The sequence below is a fragment of the Eptatretus burgeri genome, chromosome 3 (assembly GCF_056783735.1).
Source record: "Eptatretus burgeri isolate ZD-2024b chromosome 3, Ebu_testis_v1, whole genome shotgun sequence".
NCBI lineage: Eukaryota > Metazoa > Chordata > Myxini > Myxiniformes > Myxinidae > Eptatretus > Eptatretus burgeri.
Window position 1 is genome coordinate 86,485,799 of NC_140963.1, and position 24,699 is coordinate 86,510,497.

At 45.5% G+C, this 24,699-nt stretch overlaps 1 protein-coding gene across 2 annotated transcripts in view; it reads right to left on the reverse strand.

The window, feature by feature from the left end:
• Nucleotides 1–24,699, reverse strand: part of ITGA9 (integrin subunit alpha 9) — a 183,283-nt gene that overhangs the window by 79,521 nt on the left and 79,063 nt on the right. For both annotated transcript variants that reach the window (XM_085874357.1, XM_085874356.1), the window contains 2 exons: nt 20,154–20,244; nt 17,185–17,230 (listed from right to left, as the gene is read on the reverse strand). In XM_085874357.1, the coding sequence (XP_085730483.1) occupies nt 17,185–17,230; nt 20,154–20,244 (137 nt within the window). The remainder of the gene's footprint in view (nt 1–17,184; nt 17,231–20,153; nt 20,245–24,699) is intronic.

Consider the following 24,699-nt stretch of genomic DNA (forward strand, 5'->3'; position numbering starts at 1 on the left):
ATACACAACCCAGGAGAGGAAACCTACAGGAACAGCTGATTTCATTCTGAAATAATCAGAATCACTTCAATTTAACACAGGTGGAGGCCAATTAACTTGGTGTGTGATTTTGAAGTTGATTGGTTACACCTGAGATAATTTACAATTACTATTATAAGGGGGGTGGACACTTATCCAACCAAGATATTCCCGTTTTGTATTTTTTAATTTGTTTTTCACTTGGAAGTTGTGGGTTATGATGTGTAAATAAAGGTGAGAAAGTCTGATTTAATGCAATTTAATTCCAGGTTATAAGGCAACAACAGGTGAAAATTTTGTAAGGGGGTGTACACTTGCTATAGGCGCTGTATGTACAAGCTTCTCCATGACCCTTTCGCTATACTGTAGAGAGTTTCATAAGTTTGTTTGCAAAACAGAAAAGGGAGTGGGGGGGGGGGTTGAACAGCGGTTGCAGGCGTTAGTTACTGAAGTCGAAATTTATGCCAATTGTAGTTATAAAAACAAAGAAAACCCTCTTTACTCGGCATCTGGTTAAGCTTTTTGAGCCAAGGTTGGAATGTCAGATAATCTCTTTCTTTGTACCTACAAATTTTCTGTTTATTAAACAGAAATTATAAGCCTGGTGTTGGCTTAGTGGTTAGGGTGGCGGCTTGGGATCCCAGGGTCCTGAGTTCAAGCCCCGTTGGCTGCTGAATTAACACCAGAGGGTTGACTCAGCCTGTCATCCATCTGAGGTCGGCGAAGTGAGTACCAGTGTACTGGTCCCGGTGTATGCCCCGGTTAGAATAGATATACCATATCCCTGTGTGTCGTAAGAGGCGACCAGGGTTGGCGTCAGGAAGGGCATCTGGCCATAAAACATTGCCTCAAGAAAAAGCCTAACCCCTGCACAGCAGGGTAAAATGGCTGTAAAAACGGTCATTAAACAGAAGTTATGATTTAAAATACCATGAAATTTATCACTCAAGTTTTTCAAATTATTAAAACGTATTTTCTATTTATGGGAACCTTTCTTTGTTGTCAACTTGTATTTTTGCAAATTCATGTTTGGAAACTTGCAATTTCTATTTTGAGTAAGTACGGAGCTCAGTTTGAGAAAACATTTCATCACAGATCGGAGACTTCTCTTCACATTCAATAAGATCAAGAGGCGGGTGAGGGTGGGGGTGGAGGAGGGGGCTTCATGTACCATACCCCATAAAGATGTGGTTGGTATCTCAATAAAGCATGTGGTTTTAGCCCATTTTTACAAAAACTGGCTGGCGTTTGTGAGTTCACACTGAAATGTGAACGAAACATCATAAACCTGCAACACTCACCAGCCATACCAATGAGGGCAATGCAACAAGACAAGTTACCACCGAGCCGCTCTCCGACTGAACCACCCTCACCTTTCCACCCTCGCTCCTCTCCCCTTGAGTGAAACCCACTCCTTGACGAAAGTCCTCTGCTCTGAGCAACCCTGGATACAAATATAACCCCTACCAGTGAGTCCAATGCAATGAGGCTTCACTCACTCCACCACTGAGCTGTTCCATGACTGAAACCAGCCGCCATCACAGAAAGGACACGCCTTGAACAGCCACATACTGTACGTGAATGGAACAACTAACACCAGTGAGGGCAACGCAACAAGGCTGAACTCACTCCACCACCCAACAAGGCTTTACTCACTCCACCACCCAACAAGGCTTTACTCACTCCACCACCCAACAAGGCTTTACTCACTCCACCACCCAACAAGGCTTTACTCACTCCACCACACAACAAGGCTGAACTCACTCCACCACACAACAAGGCTTTACTCACTCCACCACCCAACAAGGCTTTACTCACTCCACCACCCAACAAGGCTTTACTCACTCCACCACACAACAAGGCTTTACTCACTCCACCACACAACAAGGCTTTACTCACTCCACCACCCAACAAGGCTTTACTCACTCCACCACACAACAAGGCTTTACTCACTCCACCACCCAACAAGGCTTTACTCACTCCACCACCCAACAAGGCTTTACTCACTCCACCACCCAACAAGGCTTTACTCACTCCACCACACAACAAGGCTTTACTCACTCTACCACCCAACAAGGCTTTACTCACTCCACCACCCAACAAGGCTTTACTCACTCCACCACCCAACAAGGCTTTACTCACTCCACCACCCAACAAGGCTTTACTCACTCCACCACCCAACAAGGCTTTACTCACTCCACCACCCAACAAGGCTTTACTCACTCCACCACCCAACAAGGCTTTACTCACTCCACCACCCAACAAGGCTTTACTCACTCCACCACCCAACAAGGCTTTACTCACTCCACCACCCAACAAGGCTTTACTCACTCCACCACCCAACAAAGCTTTACTCACTCCACCACACAACAAGGCTTTACTCACTCCACCACACAACAAGGCTTTACTCACTCCACCACCCAACAAGGCTTTACTCACTCCACCACCCAACAAGGCTTTACTCACTCCACCACCCAACAAAGCTTTACTCACTCCACCACACAACAAGGCTGAACTCACTCCACCACCCAACAAAGCTTTACTCACTCCACCACACAACAAGGCTTTACTCACTCCACCACCCAACAAGGCTTTACTCACTCCACCACCCAACAAGGCTTTACTCACTCCACCACACAACAAGGCTTTACTCACTCTACCACCCAACAAGGCTTTACTCACTCCACCACCCAACAAGGCTTTACTCACTCCACCACCCAACAAGGCTTTACTCACTCCACCACCCAACAAGGCTTTACTCACTCCACCACCCAACAAGGCTTTACTCACTCCACCACCCAACAAGGCTTTACTCACTCCACCACCCAACAAGGCTTTACTCACTCCACCACCCAACAAAGCTTTACTCACTCCACCACACAACAAGGCTTTACTCACTCCACCACACAACAAGGCTTTACTCACTCCACCACCCAACAAGGCTTTACTCACTCCACCACCCAACAAGGCTTTACTCACTCCACCACCCAACAAAGCTTTACTCACTCCACCACACACCAAGGCTGAACTCACTCCACCACCCAACAAAGCTTTACTCACTCCACCACACAACAAGGCGTTGCTCACTCCACCACCCAACAAGGCGTTACTCACGCCACCACACAGCAAGGCTGTACTCACTCCGCCGGGCAACAAGGCTTTACTCACTCCACCACCCAACAAGGCTTTACTCACTCCACCACCCAACAAAGCTTTACTCACTCCACCACACAACAAGGCTTAACTCACTCCACCACCCAACAAAGCTTTACTCACTCCACCACCCAACAAAGATTTAACCACTCCATCACGCAACAAAGATTTAACCACTCCCCCACCCGACAAAGAGTGAACGACTCCACCACCCAACAAAGATTTAACCCCTCGATCACCCAACAAAGATTTAACCACTCCACCACCCAACAAAGATTTAACCACTCCATCACCCAACAAAGATTTAACCACTCCACCACCCAACAAAGATTTAACCACTCCACCACCCAACAAAGATTTAACCACTCCATCACCCAACAAAGATTTAACCACTCCACCACCCAACAAGGGTTTACTCACTCCACCACCCAACAAGGCTTTACTCACTCCACCACACAACAAGGCTTTACTCACTCCACCACACAACAAGGCTTTACTCACTCCACCACACAACAAGGCTTTACTCACTCCACCACACAACAAGGCTTTACTCACTCCACCACCCAACAAAGCTTCACTCACTCCACCACACAACAAGGCTTTACTCACTCCACCACCCAACAAGGCTTTACTCACTCCACCACCCAACAAGGCTTTACTCACTCCACCACACAACAAGGCTTTACTCACCCCACCACACAACAAAGCTTTACTCACTCCACCACACAACAAGGCTTTACTCACTCCGCCACCCAACAAAGCTATACTCACTCCACCACACAACAAGGCTTTACTCACTCCACCACCCAACAAGGCTTTACTCACTCCACCACCCAACAAAGCTTTACTCACTCCACCACACAACAAGGCTCAACTCACTCCACCACCCAACAAAGCTTTACTCACTCCACCACACAACAAGGCTTTACTCACTCCACCACCCAACAAGGCTTTACTCACTCCACCACCCAACAAGGCTTTACTCACACCACCACCCAACAAAGCTTCTACTCACTCCACCACACAACAAGGCTTAACTCACTCCACCACCCAACAAAGCTTTACTCACTCCACCACCCAACAAAGATTTAACCACTCCATCACCCAACAAAGATTTAACCACTCCACCACCCAACAAAGATTTAACCACTCCATCACCCAACAAAGATTTAACCACTCCACCACCCAACAAAGATTTAACCACTCCATCACCCAACAAAGATTTAACCACTCCACCACCCAACAAAGATTTAACCACTCCACCACCCAACAAAGATTTAACCACTCCATCACCCAACAAAGATTTAACCACTCCACCACCCAACAAGGCTTTACTCACTCCACCACCCAACAAGGCTTTACTCACTCCACCACCCAACAAAGCTTTACTCACTCCACCACACAACAAGGCTGAACTCACTCCACCACCCAACAAAGCTTTACTCACTCCACCACACAACAAGGCTTTACTCACTCCACCACCCAACAAGGCTTTACTCACTCCACCATCCAACAAGGCTTTACTCACTCCACCACCCAACAAGGCTTTACTCACTCCACCACCCAACAAAGCTTTACTCACTCCACCACCCAACAAAGCTTTACTCACTCCACCACCCAACAAAGCTTTACTCACTCCACCACACAACAAGGCTTTACTCACTCCACCACCCAACAAGGCTGAACTCACTCCACCACCCAACAAGGCTTTACTCACTCCACCACCCAACAAGGCTTTACTCACTCCACCACACAACAAGGCTTTACTCACTCCACCACACAACAAGGCTGAACTCACTCCACCACACAACAAGGCTTTACTCACTCCACCACCCAACAAGGCTTTACTCACTCCACCACCCAACAAGGCTTTACTCACTCCACCACACAACAAGGCTTTACTTCACTCCACCACACAACAAGGCTTTACTCACTCTACCACCCAACAAGGCTTTACTCACTCCACCACCCAACAAGGCTTTACTCACTCCACCACCCAACAAGGCTTTACTCACTCCACCACCCAACAAGGCTTTACTCACTCCACCACCCAACAAGGCTTTACTCACTCCACCACCCAACAAGGCTTTACTCACTCCACCACCCAACAAGGCTTTACTCACTCCACCACCCAACAAGGCTTTACCCACTCCACCACCCAACAAGGCTTTACTCACTCCACCACCCAACAAGGCTTTACTCACTCCACCACCCAACAAAGCTTTACTCACTCCACCACACAACAAGGCTTTACTCACTCCACCACACAACAAGGCTTTACTCACTCCACCACCCAACAAGGCTTTACTCACTCCACCACCCAACAAGGCTTTACTCACTCCACCACCCAACAAAGCTTTACTCACTCCACCACACAACAAGGCTGAACTCACTCCACCACCCAACAAAGCTTTACTCACTCCACCACACAACAAGGCTTTACTCACTCCACCACCCAACAAGGCTTTACTCACTCCACCACCCAACAAGGCTTTACTCACTCCACCACACAACAAGGCTTTACCACTCTACCACCCAACAAGGCTTTACTCACTCCACCACCCAACAAGGCTTTACTCACTCCACCACCCAACAAAGCTTTACTCACTCCACCACACAACAAGGCTTTACTCACTCCACCACCCAACAAGGCTTTACTCACTCCACCACCCAACAAGGCTTTACTCACTCCACCACCCAACAAGGCTTTACTCACTCCACCACCCAACAAAGCTTTACTCACTCCACCACACAACAAGGCTTTACTCACTCCACCACACAACAAGGCTTTACTCACTCCACCACCCAACAAGGCTTTACTCACTCCACCACCCAACAAGGCTTTACTCACTCCACCAACCAACAAAGCTCTACTCACTCCACCACACAACAAGGCTGAACTCACTCCACCACCCAACAAAGCTTTACTCACTCCACCACACAACAAGGCTTTACTCACTCCACCACCCAACAAGGCTTTACTCACTCCACCACCCAACAAGGCTTTACTCACTCCACCACCCAACAAGGCTTTACTCACTCCACCACCCAACAAGGCTTTACTCACTCCACCACCCAACAAAGCTTTACTCACTCCACCACACAACAAGGCTTAACTCACTCCACCACCCAACAAAGCTTTACTCACTCCACCACCCAACAAAGATTTAACCACTCCATCACCCAACAAAGATTTAACCACTCCACCACCCAACAAAGATTTAACCACTCCACCACCCAACAAAGATTTAACCACTCCATCACCCAACAAAGATTTAACCACTCCACCACCCAACAAAGATTTAACCACTCCATCACCCAACAAAGATTTAACCACTCCACCACCCAACAAAGATTTAACCACTCCACCACCCAACAAAGATTTAACCACTCCATCACCCAACAAAGATTTAACCACTCCACCACCCAACAAGGGTTTACTCACTCCACCACCCAACAAGGCTTTACTCACTCCACCACACAACAAGGCTTTCTCACTCCACCACACAACAAGGCTTTACTCACTCCACCACAACAAGGCTTTACTCCACTCCACCACACAACAAGGCTTTACTCACTCCACCACCCAACAAAGCTTCACTCACTCCACCACACAACAAGGCTTTACTCACTCCACCACCCAACAAGGCTTTACTCACTCCACCACCCAACAAGGCTTTACTCACTCCACCACACAACAAGGCTTTACTCACTCCACCACACAACAAGGCTTTACTCACTCCACCACACAACAAGGCTTTACTCACTCCACCACCGAACAAAGCTTTACTCACTCCACCACACAGCAAGGCTTTACTCACTCCACCACCCAACAAGGCTTTGCTCACTCCAACACTCAACAAAGTATTGCACACTCCACCGCACAACAAGGCTGAACTCACTCCACCACCCAACAAAGCTTTACTCACTCACCACACAACAAGGCTTTACTCACTCCACCACCCAACAAGGCTTTTACTCACTCCACCACCCAACAAGGCTTTACTCACTCCACCACCCAACAAAGCTTTACTCACTCCACCACACAACAAGGCTTTACTCACTCCACCACCCAACAAAGCTTTACTCACTCCACCTCCCAACAAAGATTTAACCACTCCACCACCCAACAATGATTTAACCACTCCACCACCCAACAAAGATTTAACCACTCCATCACCCAACAAAGATTTATCCACTCCACCACCCAACAAAGATTTAACCTCTCCCTCACCCCACAAAGATTTAACCACTCCACCACCCAACAAAGATTTCACCACTCCACCACCCAACAAAGATTTAACCACTCCATCACCCAACAAAGATTTAACCACTCCACCACCCAACAAGGCTTTACTCACTCCACCACCCAACAAGGCTTTACTCACTCCACCACCCAACAAAGCTTTTCTCACTCCACCACACAACAGGGCTGATCTCACTCCACCACCCACCAAAGCTTTACTCACTCCACCACACACCAAGGCTTTACTCACTCCACCACCCAACAAGGCTTTACTCACTCCACCATCCAACAAGGCTTTACTCACTCCACCACCCAACAAGGCTTTACCTCACTCCACCACCCAACAAAGCTTTACTCACTCCACCACCCAACAAAGCTTTACTCACTCCACCACCCAACAAAGCTTTACTCACTCCACCACACAACAAGGCTTTACTCACTCCACCACCCAACAAGGCTGAACTCACTCCACCACCCAACAAGGCTTTACTCACTCCACCACCCAACAAGGCTTTACTCACTCCACCACACAACAAGGCTTTACTCACTCCACCACACAACAAGGCTGAACTCACTCCACCACACAACAAGGCTTTACTTCACTCCACCACCCAACAAGGCTTTACTCACTCCACCACCCAACAAGGCTTTACTCACTCCACCACACAACAAGGCTTTACTCACTCCACCACACAACAAGGCTTTACTCACTCTACCACCCAACAAGGCTTTACTCACTCCACCACCCAACAAGGCTTTACTCACTCCACCACCCAACAAGGCTTTACTCACTCCACCACCCAACAAGGCTTTACTCACTCCACCACCCAACAAGGCTTTACTCACTCCACCACCCAACAAGGCTTTACTCACTCCACCACCCAACAAGGCTTTACTCACTCCACCACCCAACAAGGCTTTACTCACTCCACCGCACAACAAGGCTTTACTCACTCCACCACACAACAAGGCTTTACCACTCCACCACCCAACAAGGCTTTACTCACTCCACCACCCAACAAGGCTTTACTCACTCCACCACCCAACAAAGCTTTACTCACTCCACCACACAACAAGGCTGAACTCACTCCACCACCCAACAAAGCTTTACTCACTCCACCACACATCAAGGCTTTCCTCACTCCACCACCCAACAAGCATTTACTCACTCCACCACCCAACAAGGCTTTACTCACTCCACCACACAACAAGGCTTTACTCACTCCACCACCCAACAAGGCTTTACTCACTCCACCACCCAACAAAGCTTTACCACCCACCACACAACAAGGCTTAACTCCACTCCACCACCCAACAAAGCTTCACTCACTCCACCACCCAACAAAGATTTAACCACTCCATCACCCAACAAAGATTTAACCCACTCCACCACCCAACAAAGATTTAACCACTCCACCACCCAACAAAGATTTAACCACTCCATCACCCAACAAAGATTTAACCACTCCACCACCCAACAAAGATTTAACCACTCCATCACCCAACAAAGATTTAACTCACTCCACCACCCAACAAAGATTTAACCACTCCACCACCCAACAAAGATTTAACCACTCCATCACCCAACAAAGATTTAACCACTCCACCACCCAACAAAGATTTAACCACTCCACCACCCAACAAGAGTTTACTCACTCCACCACCCAACAAGGCTTTACTCTCTCCACCACACAACAAGGCTTTACTCACTCCACCACCCAACAAAGCTTCACTCACTCCACCACACAACAAGGCTTTACTCACTCCACCACCCAACAAGGCTTTACTCACTCCACCACCCAAGAAGGCTTTACTCACTCCACCACCCAACAAAGCTTTACTCACTCCACCACACAACAAGGCTGAACTCACTCCACCACCCAACAAAGCTTTACTCACTCCACCACACAACAAGGCTTTACTCACTCCACCACCCAACAAGGCTTTACTCACTCCACCACACAACAAGGCTTTACTCACTCCACCACACAACAAGGCTTTACTCACTCCACCACACAACAAGGCTTTACTCACTCCACCACCCAACAAGGCTTTACTCACTCCACCACCCAACAAAGCTTTACTCACTCCACCACACAACAAGGCTGAACTCACTCCACCACCCAACAAAGCTTTACTCACTCCACCACACAACAAGGCTTTACTCACTCCACCACCCAACAAGGCTTTACTCACTCCACCACCCAACAAAGCTTTACTCACTCCACCACACAACAAGGCTTTACTCACTCCACCACCCAACAAGGCTGAACTCACTCCACCACCCAACAAGGCTTTACTCACTCCACCACCCAACAAGGCTTTACTCACTCCACCACACAACAAGGCTTTACTCACTCCACCACACAACAAGGCTGAACTCACTCCACCACACAACAAGGCTTTACTCACTCCACCACCCAACAAGGCTTTACTCACTCCACCACCCAACAAGGCTTTACTCACTCCACCACACAACAAGGCTTTACTCACTCCACCACACAACAAGGCTTTACTCACTCTACCACCCAACAAGGCTTTACTCACTCCACCACCCAACAAGGCTTTACTCACTCCACCACCCAACAAGGCTTTACTCACTCCACCACCCAACAAGGCTTTACTCACTCCACCACCCAACAAGGCTTTACTCACTCCACCACCCAACAAGGCTTTACTCACTCCACCACCCAACAAGGCTTTACTCACTCCACCACCCAACAAAGCTTTACTCACTCCACCACACAACAAGGCTTTACTCACTCCACCACACAACAAGGCTTTACTCACTCCACCACCCAACAAGGCTTTACTCACTCCACCACCCAACAAGGCTTTACTCACTCCACCACCCAACAAAGGCTTTACTCACTCCACCACACAACAAGGCTGAACTCACTCCACCACCCAACAAAGTTTTACTCACTCCACCACACAACAAGGCTTTACTCACTCCACCACCCAACAAGGCTTACTCACTCCACCACCCAACAAGGCTTTACTCACTCCACCACCCAACAAGGCTTTAACCACTCCACCACCCAACAAAGCTTTACTCACTCCACCACACAACAAGGCTTAACTCACTCCACCACCCAACAAAGCTTTACTCACTCCACCACCCAACAAAGATTTAACCACTCCACCACCCAACAAAGATTTAACCACTCCATCACCCAACAAAGATTTAACCACTCCACCACCCAACAAAGATTTAACCACTCCATCACCCAACAAAGATTTAACCACTCCACCACCCAACAAAGATTTAACCACTCCATCACGCAACAAAGATTTAACCACTCCACCACGCAAGAAAGATTTAACCACTCCAGCACGCAACAAAGATTTAACCACTCCATCACCCAACAAAGATTTAACCACTCCACCACCCAACAAGGGTTTACTCACTCCACCACCCAACAAGGCTTTACTCACTCCACCACACAAGGCTTTACTCACTCCACCACACAACAAGGCTTTACTCACTCCACCACACAACAAGGCTTTACTCACTCCACCACACAACAAGGCTTTACTCACTCCACCACCCAACAAAGCTTCACTCACTCCACCACACAACAAGGCTTTACTCACTCCACCACCCAACAAGGCTTTACTCACTCCACCACCCAACAAGGCTTTACTCACTCCACCACCCAACAAAGCTTTACTCACTCCACCACACAACAAGGCTTTACTCACTCCACCACCCAACAAAGCTTTACTCACTCCACCACACAGCAAGGCTTTACTCACTCCACCACCCAACAAGGCTTTACCACTCCACCACCCAACAAAGCTTTACTCACTCCACCACACAACAAGGCTGAACTCACTCCACCACCCAACAAAGCTTTACTCACTCCACCACACAACAAGGCTTTACTCACTCCACCACCCAACAAGGCTTTACTCACTCCACCACCCAACAAGGCTTTACTCACTCCACCACCCAACAAAGCTTTACTCACTCCACCACACAACAAGGCTTAACTCACTCCACCACCCAACAAAGCTTTACTCACTCCACCACCCAACAAAGATTTAACCACTCCACCACCCAACAAAGATTTAACCACTCCACCAACCAACAAAGATTTAACCACTCCACCACCCAACAAAGATTTAACCACTCCATCACCCAACAAAGATTTAACCACTCCACCACCCAACAAAGATTTAACCACTCCATCACCCAACAAAGATTTAACCACTCCACCACCCAACAAAGATTTAACCACTCCACCACCCAACAAAGATTTAACCACTCCATCACCCAACAAAGATTTAATCACTCCACCACCCAACAAGGCTTTACTCACTCCACCACCCAACAAGGCTTTACTCACTCCACCACCCAACAAGGCTTTACTCACTCCACCACCCAACTAGGCTTTACTCACTCCACCACCCAACAAGGCTTTACTCACTCCACCACCCAACAAGGCTTCACTCACTCCACCACCCAACAAGGCTTCACTCACTCCACCACCCAACAAGGATTTAACCACTCCACCACCCAACAAAGATTTAACCACTCCACCACCCAACAAAGCTTTACTCACTCCACCACCCAACAAAGATTTAACCACTCCACCACCCAACAAAGATTTAACCACTTCACCACCCAACAAAGCTTTACTCACTCCACCACCCAACAAAGATTTAACCACTCCATCACCCAACAAAGATTTAACCACTCCACCACCCAACAAAGATTTAAGCACTCCACCACCCAACAAAGATTTAACCACTCCATCACCCAACAAAGATTTAACCACTCCACCACCCAACAAAGATTTAACCACTCCATCACCCAACAAAGATTTAACCACTCCACCACCCAACAAAGATTTAACCACTCCACCACCCAACAAAGATTTAACCACTCCACCACCCAACAAAGATTTAACCACTCCACCACCCAACAAAGATTTAACCACTCCACCACCCAACAAAGATTTAACCACTCCATCACCCAACAAAGATTTAACCACTCCACCACCCAACAAAGATTTAACCACTCCACCACCCAACAAAGATTTAACCACTCCATCACCCAACAAAGATTTAACCACTCCACCACCCAACAAAGATTTAACCACTCCACCACCCAACAAAGATTTAACCACTCCATCACCCAACAAAGATTTAACCACTCCACCACCCAACAAAGATTTATACTCATTCCACCGCCCAAGAAGGATTTTTTAAATCTCTGTCTGTTTGTCTGTATGCAGGATATCTCAAAAAGTTATTGACTAATTCAGACGAAAGTTGGTGGACAGGTTGGGTGTGCGACAGGATGAATCAATTCGATTTTGCTGAAAATCCGAATCCGGATGTGGATATGGTTTTTTAATTCATTAAATAATTCTTCACCATTGAGTGAAAGAGCCAAAAACGAAATATGTATATTGTTGCGGATCCGGGGTGGCGGGAATCCGACCCGGTCCCTGGTGCCACCCTCGCCACCACCGTCTCCGAGAGTCTATAACGCCGGCCGGCTCGGCACAGGCCTCGGGTCACGCGTCTTTAATCGCGATACCAACGTACTCCTGTACCTTACCAGTTGGGGAGATAGAACCCCGAGTTACAGACTGGCTTTATCAGTGACCGAGCGGAGTCTACCAGTCTGTAACCATTTTGGTTTTATATGCCAATCGAACGGATCGTTCCTCGACGCGACACGAATTAATCCATCGCGGCAACTTCATCAGAATTAACCAGATTTAGTGGGGACATCAGGGATCACAACACAAGCAATAACACGACAGTGGTTTTATTAACAATCAACCCGTTCTTAACTGGGGAACCACGGCTTAAAGGTTTCGAGGGGATTACTACAAAATATGCCTCATACAACACGTGCAGACAAACATGCATGCAGGACAAGACGGAGTACTTGGTGATGGCTCATGGACGAGAGGACCGTGTCCCAAAAGCACGAAGGTCGCTCGTAAAAACCAGCGGGTTTCCACGGGTTCGAACTCCCGCTCGAACGTGCCGCGCAGCAAGAAATGGCGGCGCAGCACTCCAGCTCCCGCCCGAGTCACCGCGTGCGCGGTTCTCCTCAGCGCGCTCTGGCTCCGCGCCACGTCGACGATGCAAGATCGCCGATCTCTCTCCAGGGTTCAGCACACGAATCCCGGCCTGGCCTGTTCTCCATACAAGGTCCCAGTCGAGGTCCGAGTTCCACAGGCGGATCACAACGTGTCGAGCCGTGAGGTGAGCAAGGACAGTCAGACGCTCCGGCGTATCCTCTCCGGCCTTCCCGCCTCGAAGCCAGACTCCTGCTTCATCCCCTGAGTTCCTCTCTCGGTCGAATCACTGACGTGCAGGTCGGTTCAGCGTCTCTCCCGGCAGACCCAACACGGTGCCTCCTTCGTTCGCTCGCCTCGAGAACCCGGCCGTTCCTCACACACAGCACTCCTTTCATCCCCTTTTCTTTTCTCCTTTGAGTCGTGAGGTGAATCGATGTGCAGGTTCCGCTTTCTCTGCCGGTTGATTCACCACTGCCTTTTTCTTTTCTATCTCACCTCGACACGCGAGCTCCTTCGACACACGCCTGTCTAGGCGATTCCCTGACCAAAGGCTCCTCCCCTCGCATCACTTCCTGTCCAGGCCACACCCCTCGCTCTAGGCCACTCCTCTCAGCCGACTGGGAGAGGCCTATTCCGGAATGAGGAAGGAATAATAGCGATCTCTCGTTTCACTCGTTTCACCACCATAGCACGAACACAAAAACAGTCTGTTACACCTCCCGACACACACATATCGTCCCTTATACCACACCACCAATCTATACATGAATTTAATGGGGGAACTGAGCTAATTCTATATTTAGTTTTCCTGTAAGGGCCATTTCCGTAACAATATATATATATATATATATATATATATATATATATATATATATATATATATATATATAATATTGTTACGGCTGTGGAAATTCGCAGAACACCATATCGATTCTTAGTTAATTATGCCGGTAAGTCTGTGTTCAGTTAGATTTCCCCACCGTTATTTAATGGGATTTATTCGTGTCACAGGGCTGTGATCCTTTGAGGTAGGTTTTTCTTTTCCTATCGTTATTTTGAACCAACCACATCTCCACCATCATTACAACAACCAACATTGCTCCCCTTAACCACAACACCAACCACAACCACACCTGCCTCTCAACAACCACGCCATCCTCACCACTCCGCCAGCAACCGTCAACATCTCCACGCCACAAACATCGCCTCACCTTCGTCTCCGAAACGACGCCATCTTCGCACCAGCCGCGGCGAGGCCCCAGCGAACCGCGTCGCTGCAAACCGACGTGGGAGGTTTCATTGTGAGCACAAGTCTGGTGATTTCTACCACGTCCACTTTCCGAGCAGAGGTCATAGGTAAGAGGGCGGAGATCAGATCTCGTCTCACCAGCCCTATAAAAGGCCGCGCAGAGCGCCAGTTCAACGACTCAAGTCCGGTCTGGAGAGTGTCTGTCTGGAGCGGTCGGGGAGCTGCGCGGAAGTGGGGAGCCTGGTGCTTAGTGCCTTCAGTTGGTGAAGAGGGTCGGACGCCAGGAGGAGACGCGAGCTGGGAGTGCAGCCCCGCCTGCTCTGCCGCGCAGACCTGCGCACTCGAGTAGGGGCCGGAGAGGACTGGCCAACCAGCTCCGAACGGTCCGAGGTGATCGGGCTTCGTTACAGTCCGGGCAGCGCGAGGGACGAGCGGGCTCTTAACGAGAGCATCAACTCGGAAAGAGCGAAGGCCCATTCGTTCCTCTGAGGCGTTGCCGGCTGGGCCCGAATCACCGGGCCGTCGCTACGCTAGCTGCCGTGGGAAAGGAGCGTCGTGGGTCGCCCCAGCGAGGAAGGTAACCTGCGCGGCCTCGTGGGGCCCTTTCAGTCAGCCAAGTCCCACACCATAAAAGCCCATGGGCCTAGTCTGACCCCCTGTCTGTGGGGGTGGTCTTTTCTTTTATTTTGAGTGCATGTTGTGGCGCCGTGTCCATAAGTAAAACTGTTAAGTGCCTGTAAATTATAAATAAGTCGGTCGTAGTGCTTTTGCCTTGCTCGTGTCATTGTCTCCGTCCCGTGCATGCTTTTCCGTATACGTGCATGATTGTTCCATTGCATCATTGTATATGTGTTTCATTATAATAAATGTGCTGGTCTAAATGTTACCCGTTCGTTGTGTCTTATTCCCCCATTTGAACGCCATATTGCAACTTGGAATATTAGTTGGGTTTTAAATACCCGTTAAATAGAATCGGATCCTGCGAGGTCGGGCGATAATACCCGCTCGGTTATCACCGCAGAACGGAACGGACTGCTTAAGCGGTTCGTGTCCCAAGCCGACCTGCACCAAGGTACGGTCTCCCGGTTAGCTATCCGCGCGGGTACTTAGGTATATCGAGATTCGGCGATTGACCCTATCCTGCGCGGGTAGAAAATTGGCTAGGCCATGGTGGGGTTGAAGACCCACCCGTGACAGGGTTCCGGCGTTGCTCCGGAAGGTCACGACTGAATTGTCCGTCTGGTGGGCGAGCTGCTACTATTGGTGGAAAGCGTCAGTTCGCACGCCGGCGGGCGCGAATTCGTAACAATATGTATGTACATCCATACATATATCATGATATTTTAAAAAGTTGTGGACGAGTTATGATAAAACTAGGTGGAAGAGTTGGTTATGTGAGAAGAACAATCTGATTCACGTTCGGATGCAGAACCAGATCAGCAGGAAACAAAATGTAAACTGTTCAGCCTGGCAGAGATATGTGCTCCACCAGAGTGCCATTCTGGTTAAGTCCTGATTTGAATGTGACAGTTATCACCTGGAAGGTAAAAGGATGAGCAGTTAACGTGTAATGGATTCATAGATGAAAGGGCTTTTATAAGCATTGAAGAGCTGCTGTTCAAGAACACCTCTTTCATACCCAGATTGCCCTGAAATTGGCTTATGGAGCTGTCGGGCTTCGTGGGGAGGATGGGTAGATGTGTCACATAATCCGTGTCCATATACGTGTACCGTAGTCTGTAGGTAGGCTTATAGTATCTGCACGTGTAAATATGAATGGATTCAAGTTCAAACTGAGCACACACATGCTACAAGTCACAAAGCATTGAAGGTAACAGAGACAAGCCCTATTATGGGACCAGTCTTCTCGTCAACGAAGCCTTGCCAAGGTCAGGTGATCAGTGGCATCACAAAGCCCAGACGATTGTTCTATAAAACCTCCAACCACATCAGTGGGAACAACAGAACATTACCATCAATAGAATGCATTAGGTTTTGTCCCCCCCCCCCCACGTCTCTCCACACAGCAGGAGACCGGGTCATGCAGCGTGTGTGTGTGTGTGTGTGTGTGTGTGTGTGTGTGTGTGCGTGCGTGCGTGCGTGCGTGCGTGCGTGCGTGCGTGCGTCCAGCCCATAACTTTTTTTTTAACCATTTGAGTTTTTATCATCAAACGTTCAACAAATCTGGATTATGAGAATACGGAGAGCACAGATGAATAAAATGTACAATTGTATTTAACTGTCGTTTTTTGTCAACTTTAGTTCGAGTATAAAGCGGATGTGGACAGTGTTTGCATTTTGAGATGCTTTCTCGTTTTGATTTTGTGTTCATCTCCAAATTCATGCAGGGGTACATTGATGTCTCCTTATGTCGTTGTCCTGTAGGCTCCTCCACAAGCTTTAGATTTCTACGAAACAAAATCCCAATTGCCAGGTGATAAGATAGCTAAACATGAAGGTAACGCACTCACCTGTAAAGTGCTGCCACGTCCGATCTAAAGGCCCCGATTGCAATATCTGAAACAACACCGCATTGTGATGCAATGGCAAGTCGATTTCTACCACAACACAGCCACCACATAATGCTTTCTTCATGAAAACACCACTTTTCTTTTGTAACTACAACTGGAATATGGGCCTTATATTTGTTAGGTATGCATCACAGGGTGTGTAGAAAAGTGGTGGGGTGGGGGGGGAGGCTAAATTGAGTGAATTAAGATTGAGAAAAGGAAGAGAGAAGAGATGATGACAGGAGAGAGAATGGAGGGTATGGGATGTGAGGGAGTGAGGAGTGATGAGGGCAGGGAACGAGGTTTGAGATAAAGGAGTAAACGGAAGGTGTCAAGGAAAAGCAAAACCGTGTCAGATTTGCATACGTAGTAAATAGATGGCTTCTTAATGGTTTACCATGATGAGCATCTGTTATGGGACATAATTAAAGTAAGTTCCCACAAATTTTAATAAACAATATCACATTTATAAATACACATGTCATAAAAAATGTCAAGCCTTTCCACCTGAGTAAATGAAGGTAAAAAGAGAGGTACAGTACAAGCAGTTGCTAACTTACTCATGACTTGTAAGAATATATTATATACAGTACAAATATTATATACATAATGTATATATTGGCAGAATTACCATGCCTTTCGTGGCGCTTTCAAAATGTCCATCAAGTCCTTTGCAATGCATTTATCGTGCTATCGGTGCCAACCGGAGGCCAAAAGTCCTCCACCTGGCCTTGACTGTTACAGGTGGTTTCACACAATACAACCTTATCCGATTCTGCTTTAAGGCTTGCAAACACCGCGTCCTCGGTGCCTGTTTATCCAGATGACTTACCTCGAAATACCTTACCTTACCTCTGCAGATATCTAATGCAAAAGTAAATATTAAAGTCTTAACACGACCTATCTATGGCCCCCCCCATCCCCCACCCACTCCATATAATATTTTAATGAAGTCCCTATCTCACGGTCATTGTAATTAATTTTGCCTGAAAGTTGTCTGTGCCTGAAGGACCAGACGAAGAAGTAAACATGAAAACATCCTTTTGAATATCCGCGATACATGATTTGGGATCTGAGCTCTGGAAGGACAGGAAGCAGTGTGACCTCATTGTTTACACAAAGCGTGCACTCCTCCTCCCTTGAGTGAGTAACCCGCAACAAGGAAAGCCAAAACATTGGGAAAATTACAGGAAAGGTTTACAGGGAGGAATACAGGTGGGATCTGGGGGGCAGAGGGGGGGGCAAAGTTGGTCAGGGTGAGATTTTAGATATTGATATATACGTTTTGCTGAAGTCATAATCAGTAGCATCCAGGGTGACGATCGATTCCACGAACTGATCGAATGAACACCGACAGATTAAGCTCAAGTATGCACGAAAACCAAACTCATCCATTGCCTAAAAAGTTGAGGGGGATGGGGGTAACCGCTACGATTCAAAGCAGAAACATTTGGTCGGTAACAGCGTGGCTTTGCTGTAAAAACTGCCCCGAAACAATGGATGAAATCAATAGGACATTGATGGAGTTATGGGAATTACCGTCGGAAGAAAAGAGAACCTGACGTTTTGGACGTTATTCCTTCGTCTAAACAAAAAGGGCATCTCTTCTTTATTCTGACCCTCATGCTTCGACGACGAAGTGTTCACTCCCCAAAACATTAGCTTCTCCTTGTTTCCAATGGTGGTTCACATACCTCAATCAATGTCCTGTTGTTTTATCCATTGACCTACCTGTCCACCGACGCAGATCAACACTATACTGTAGCTTTCAGGAAAACGAGATATTAGATGTTGCTTATTTGCTTATTATCCAATCATTCTGCCTGGCATATGGAGCTTCTTATGAACTTTCGCCACTTTTGTCAGTATTGGGACATTGTTGCACTTTTATTCCAGGTGACCTTCATTGCTTTCATTTCTTTCTGGACGGTACGTCGCCAGGTCTCTCTTGGCTGTAGAACCCTTCTCTTCCCATCACGTGCCCAGCACATTGATCTTTTTGGGATATCTTGATCCTCCAAGTGCAACACATGACCATTCCATCTCCACCTCATAATTTTGATCTCTTTTGTGACGTCTTTCCTTCCTGTTAACCTTTCAACCTCTTTCTTACGAGCCATGTCAGGTCAGCAGATGCTGAAGATGTTCTGATAGCTGCTGCAGATGAAAAGATTCCAGTTTGCATGTTATTTCTTTGGTGATTTTTCAAGAATCGCATCAAAATAGGAGGACTGTCTTCACGTTGCTATCAATGATCCTCAGCTTAGATTTAGTGTTGTACTTCTTTGACTTCCAAATTAGCTTGAGTTTCATGAATGCACCCCTTGCCCATTGTATGCATTGTAGTACATCTGTATCTTCCCCTCCTGTTATGGTAACCATAGACACCAGATAGGTAAACTTGTCAACCTCTCGAATTGGTGAATTGTTGCACATGATGTCGTTGTTGGTGTGTGTGTGGCATGTATGTTCATGCTTTCTGTTTTGGCTACGTTACTTTTTCACCCCACTTGCACCGCATACTCCTGCAATCTATTTACTTTCTCTTGTATGCCAATTAAGGACTGCGACATTCTAATTGTCACCAATTACCGACGTCTAATTTGGCCGTAAAATGACACAGAGTGTGTGTCACAAAGACGGAGGCATGACACTCGGTACAAAATCACGAGCGGCTCAAATATTGAAAAGAACAAAATACATGATGGGTAGAGAAGAAACAGAAAGTCCATCAAAATGTCTCGTGTGTACAAATTGCTTTAAAGGGTTGGTGGCGGTGCAGGTGTGAGTTTCAATCATTCCTCCGACATTGCCGGTGTTGGATGACAGAGAGGGGACTTTTGCACAAAAAAGAAAATGCTTAAGGCTGCCAAATGAAATAATAAATTAAAAAACTGGCTGTAGAGAGGAATGGAAGGAGGGAGGCTTACCTGGGTATCCATTGCCGTCCAGGTCGACACCCCCAGAGATTGACTGCCCAAACATTCGCACCCCAGGAGAGACATTCCTTCCCTGAATTTTCTGCACAAAATAGGGACAAAGCAGACAAAAAAAATTATATATTGTTGATCACATCATGGCATCCTTAATCCTGTGGTTTCCATTGGTGAATGCAGTTTCAGGTGGGAACGGGCCACCAGGTCGATAACAAGGTGAAGCATCGTGGCCAATGTTTCATGCTTATTGGAAAACCACTTCGGCCGAAGCAAACAAGGTAAGCACTCTTTGACTGTGATTTCACTTCATATCTGGAGTGGGGAAGGGCATGAGAAGTTAGGGGAGGGTGGGAGTCACAATGCAATATGTAAGCTTCATGTCATGTGATCTACATCAAGGGATTGTTTCAAACATGACATATCCCACCTGAATGCACTGTGATTGCAGACACAGACAAAATGAGCCAAATTGCTTTTGACTGTTTGACTTTCTTTGTCCTTCATTGACGAATATATCTTCGGCGCACCTCGTCAAACAATATTACCCCATTTGCACCGCTCAGGACAGGCACAGCTGTTTGAGACAATTCTAAATTTCAACCCAAACTGTGATTGTGTATCCAGCTCCTTCATGAGCGGCTCTGCTGGGACAGGAACACAGATGTTGTCTGAGGTTACAAGAGGAATTCTTTGGGGGTGGGTGGGAGGAGACACCATGGAAAGATTAGCCTGACTGCTCGTGTGGGTTGAAAACCCCCTTTTGCCATTTTTCTGCTCTCGAGGCACTACCGGAAAGGGTGGCATTTCCTTCACGTAAAAATCAAAGTTCCGATTTAAAATAAATGTGTAAGCCACAAGTGAGTTGTGCACGTTTGGATTAATTTCTGCCAGCCATGCGACATCTCGAATCGTGCAAGGTACGCAGGAGGTCGGTTGGAAAAGCCCCAAAATGTCATGCTTCATCAGAAAGACATATGGATCCTGCACGGAGGATTTCTAAAACATCCGGCTCGAGTGTGCCTCGCAAGGCCCTTGCCTTTAAACTGGAATCACACAGATCATGATTCATGAAGCAGCTGTGGTTGGAATGCAATCATGAAAATCAATTATACTCTTCGCCGTGTTCTTGTTACCTTGGAGTTACTTTCGGGAATTACGGTTCTCCCTTCGCACCAACATTCAATGAAAGAAAGAAAGCTGTGGCTTGGATGGTCATTGCAGTACAGCCTGCATCTCATCGCGCAGTCACTCCTTCGGCCAAAACACTGTGATCACGTGATTATGGGTCCATCAAAGACATGGTTTATTTAAATTTTTCAAATTTGTACAACCAATGGAAACTTCAATGTTAAAACTCAATGTCAGTCATGTCTCTCACCCACGACAACAGCTGCGGCCAATCATTCTCACTTATTGATCACAGCTGTTTGCAACTGGAAATACAAAAGTGAAGTTTCCTTAGTCGTTTGGAGCAAAGTTAAATGGTCTTACAGTTAAGGGTGACAGAGCAGCCTCAAAACTGCACTATTAAAGGGAGTTTAACAACAAAAATAAGATTTCTCGAGGAATCAGTGCAAACATGACGATTCCACGGGTATCTCAAATCAAAGCACATATTGGTTTTGGCCTTGTTCAGGCTTCTCATGACCAGTGCTCCCTGAGACCCCCACATGGCCAAAACTGAGGCAAGACCTCTTTCACATGCTATAACATATATTAAAAAAAAAAATTAAGAAGAAGAGGGCACTTCCAACCAAAAGTAAAAAACTACATCGACTCCGCTAATTTGAGCAACAAAACGAGAGCAGACCCGGTCTCAGGTGATGTTTCACCGACTTCACAGCCGGCTCCCTCTATTGTGTCTGAGGAAGCCAGCTTTGAAGCTGGTTAAACGTCACCTGAGACCAGGTCTGCTCTTGCTTTTTTGCTCAAATTAGTGGAGTCGATCTAGTTTTTTTTACTTTTCGTTGGAAGCACTTTCTTCTTTAAAAATGTGCAATCCCAAATACACCAATCTAATATATATATATATATATATATATATATATATATATATATATATATATATATATATATATATATGAAAGGCCCACCCACATCTCTCACCTGTGAATGGAGGGAACAGCCAATCAGCTCTGACCTAATCAACTAAACCCAGGTGGCTGGGATTATTAATATGGAATAGGCAAAGCCGAGACGCGAACGTAGAATTCTTCTTTCATTCGCTTCTTAAATATATCAAATTAAAGTCTTCTTGCTATGAAAAAATAAATATTACCTTAACATTACCTTCACAACAACAACTACACCGCCGAGAACAGGATCTCATCTAAAAAAATAAATATTACCTCAACATTATACCTCAACATTACCTTCACAACGACAACTACACCGCCTATAACAGGATCTCATCTGAAAAAAAATAAAATTCCTCAATATTACCTTCACAACGACAACTACACCACCTAGAACAGGATTTCATCTAAAAAAATAAATATTACCTCAACATTACCTTCACAACGACAACTACACCGCCGAGAACAGGATCTCATCTAAAAAAATTAATATTACCTCAACATTACCTTCACAACGACAACTACACCGCCGAGAACAGGATCTCATCTAAAAAAATTAATACTACCTCAACATTATACCTCAACATTACCTTCACAACGACAAATACACCGCCTAGAACAGGATCTCATCTAAAAAAATTAATATTACCTCAACATTATACCTCAACATTACCTTCACAACGACAAATACACCGCCTAGAACAGGATCTCATCTAAAAAAATTAATATTACCTCAACATTACCTTCACAACGACAACTACACCGCCTATAACAGGATCTTATCTGAAAAAAAATAAAATTCCTCAACATTACCTTCACAACGACAACTACACCGCCGAGAACAGGATCTCATTTAAAAAAATAAATATTACCTCAACATTATACCTCAACATTACCTTCACGACGACACCGCCTAGAACAGGATCTCATCGAAAAAAATTAATATTACCTCAACATTACTTTCACAACGACAACTACACCGCCTAGAACAGGATCGCATCTAAAAAAAAAATATTACCTCAACATTACCTTCACAACAACAACTACACTGCCTAGAAGAGGATCTCATCTAAAAAAAATAAATATTACCTCAACATTACCTTCACAACAACAATTACACTGCCTAGAACAGGATCTCATCTAAAAAAAAAATACTAGATTGACCGTAGAATTCTTCTTACATTCGCTTCTGACTTTACCGATAACTTGTTCACAACTGTATACGCAATTTCCGCTTACTTCAGCCTGGATTCGGGATCAGCGATCAAATAAGGTAAATCACGATTAAAAATGATTTTTTTGATGATGCGGGAGATATCTTTATTAAAATCAGTGGAGGAAATAAACACCATGTCTGATATTATTTGGGTCTTTCATGTCTCCGACGATGCCTTTATCTCCCGGCATGCATCATTCCCCATGACAAAAACCGGAAACAAACAAAAAAAAAAAACCAGAAGCAAAAAAAAAACGGAGGCAAAAGGGTCATAGCCAACGACACGGATTCACAATTGCCAGGGTATTGTGTTGTTGGTGTTGTTTCCTATTCTCTCATGTGCACGCATTAAGTAATATTCACAAGATAGAATTAAAACCAAATCGTGTTTATGCACCGCACAGCATTTAAAAACAACCGGAAGCAAAAGGGTCATAGCCAACGACACGGATTCCAAATTGCCAGGGGTATTGTGTTGTTGTTGTTGTTGTTGTTGTTGTTTCCTAGTCTCTCATGTGCACGCGTTAAGTATGAAGCTCACTGCGTTCGCTATAAACAATTGACACCTCCCACACTCTTCGAGCCAAAGAAGCTGCATAAAACAACCCAAGAAGGCCTACCCAAGGTAAGTGCTTACTTTGTGTAGGCCTTCTTGTCTTGGGTTGCTTTATGCAGCTTCTTCAGAAAGAAGAGTGTGGGAGGTGTGAAATATATACATATATATATATATATATATATATATATATATATATATATATATATATATGTACTATATGTATGTATATATATATATATATATATATATACTATATATATATATATATATATATATATATATATATATATATATATATATATATATATATATATATATATATATATATATATATATATATATATATACTATATGTATATATATATATATATATATATATATATATATATATATATATATATATATATATATATATATATATATATATATATATATATATATATATATATATATATATATATATATATATATATATATATATATATATATATATATATATATATATATATATATATATATATATATATATATATATATGTACTATATGTATATACATATATATATATATATATATATATATACATATATATATATATATATATACATATATATATATATACATATACATATATATATATATATATATATATATATATATATACATATATATATTTTGCCCAATAGAGCAAAATG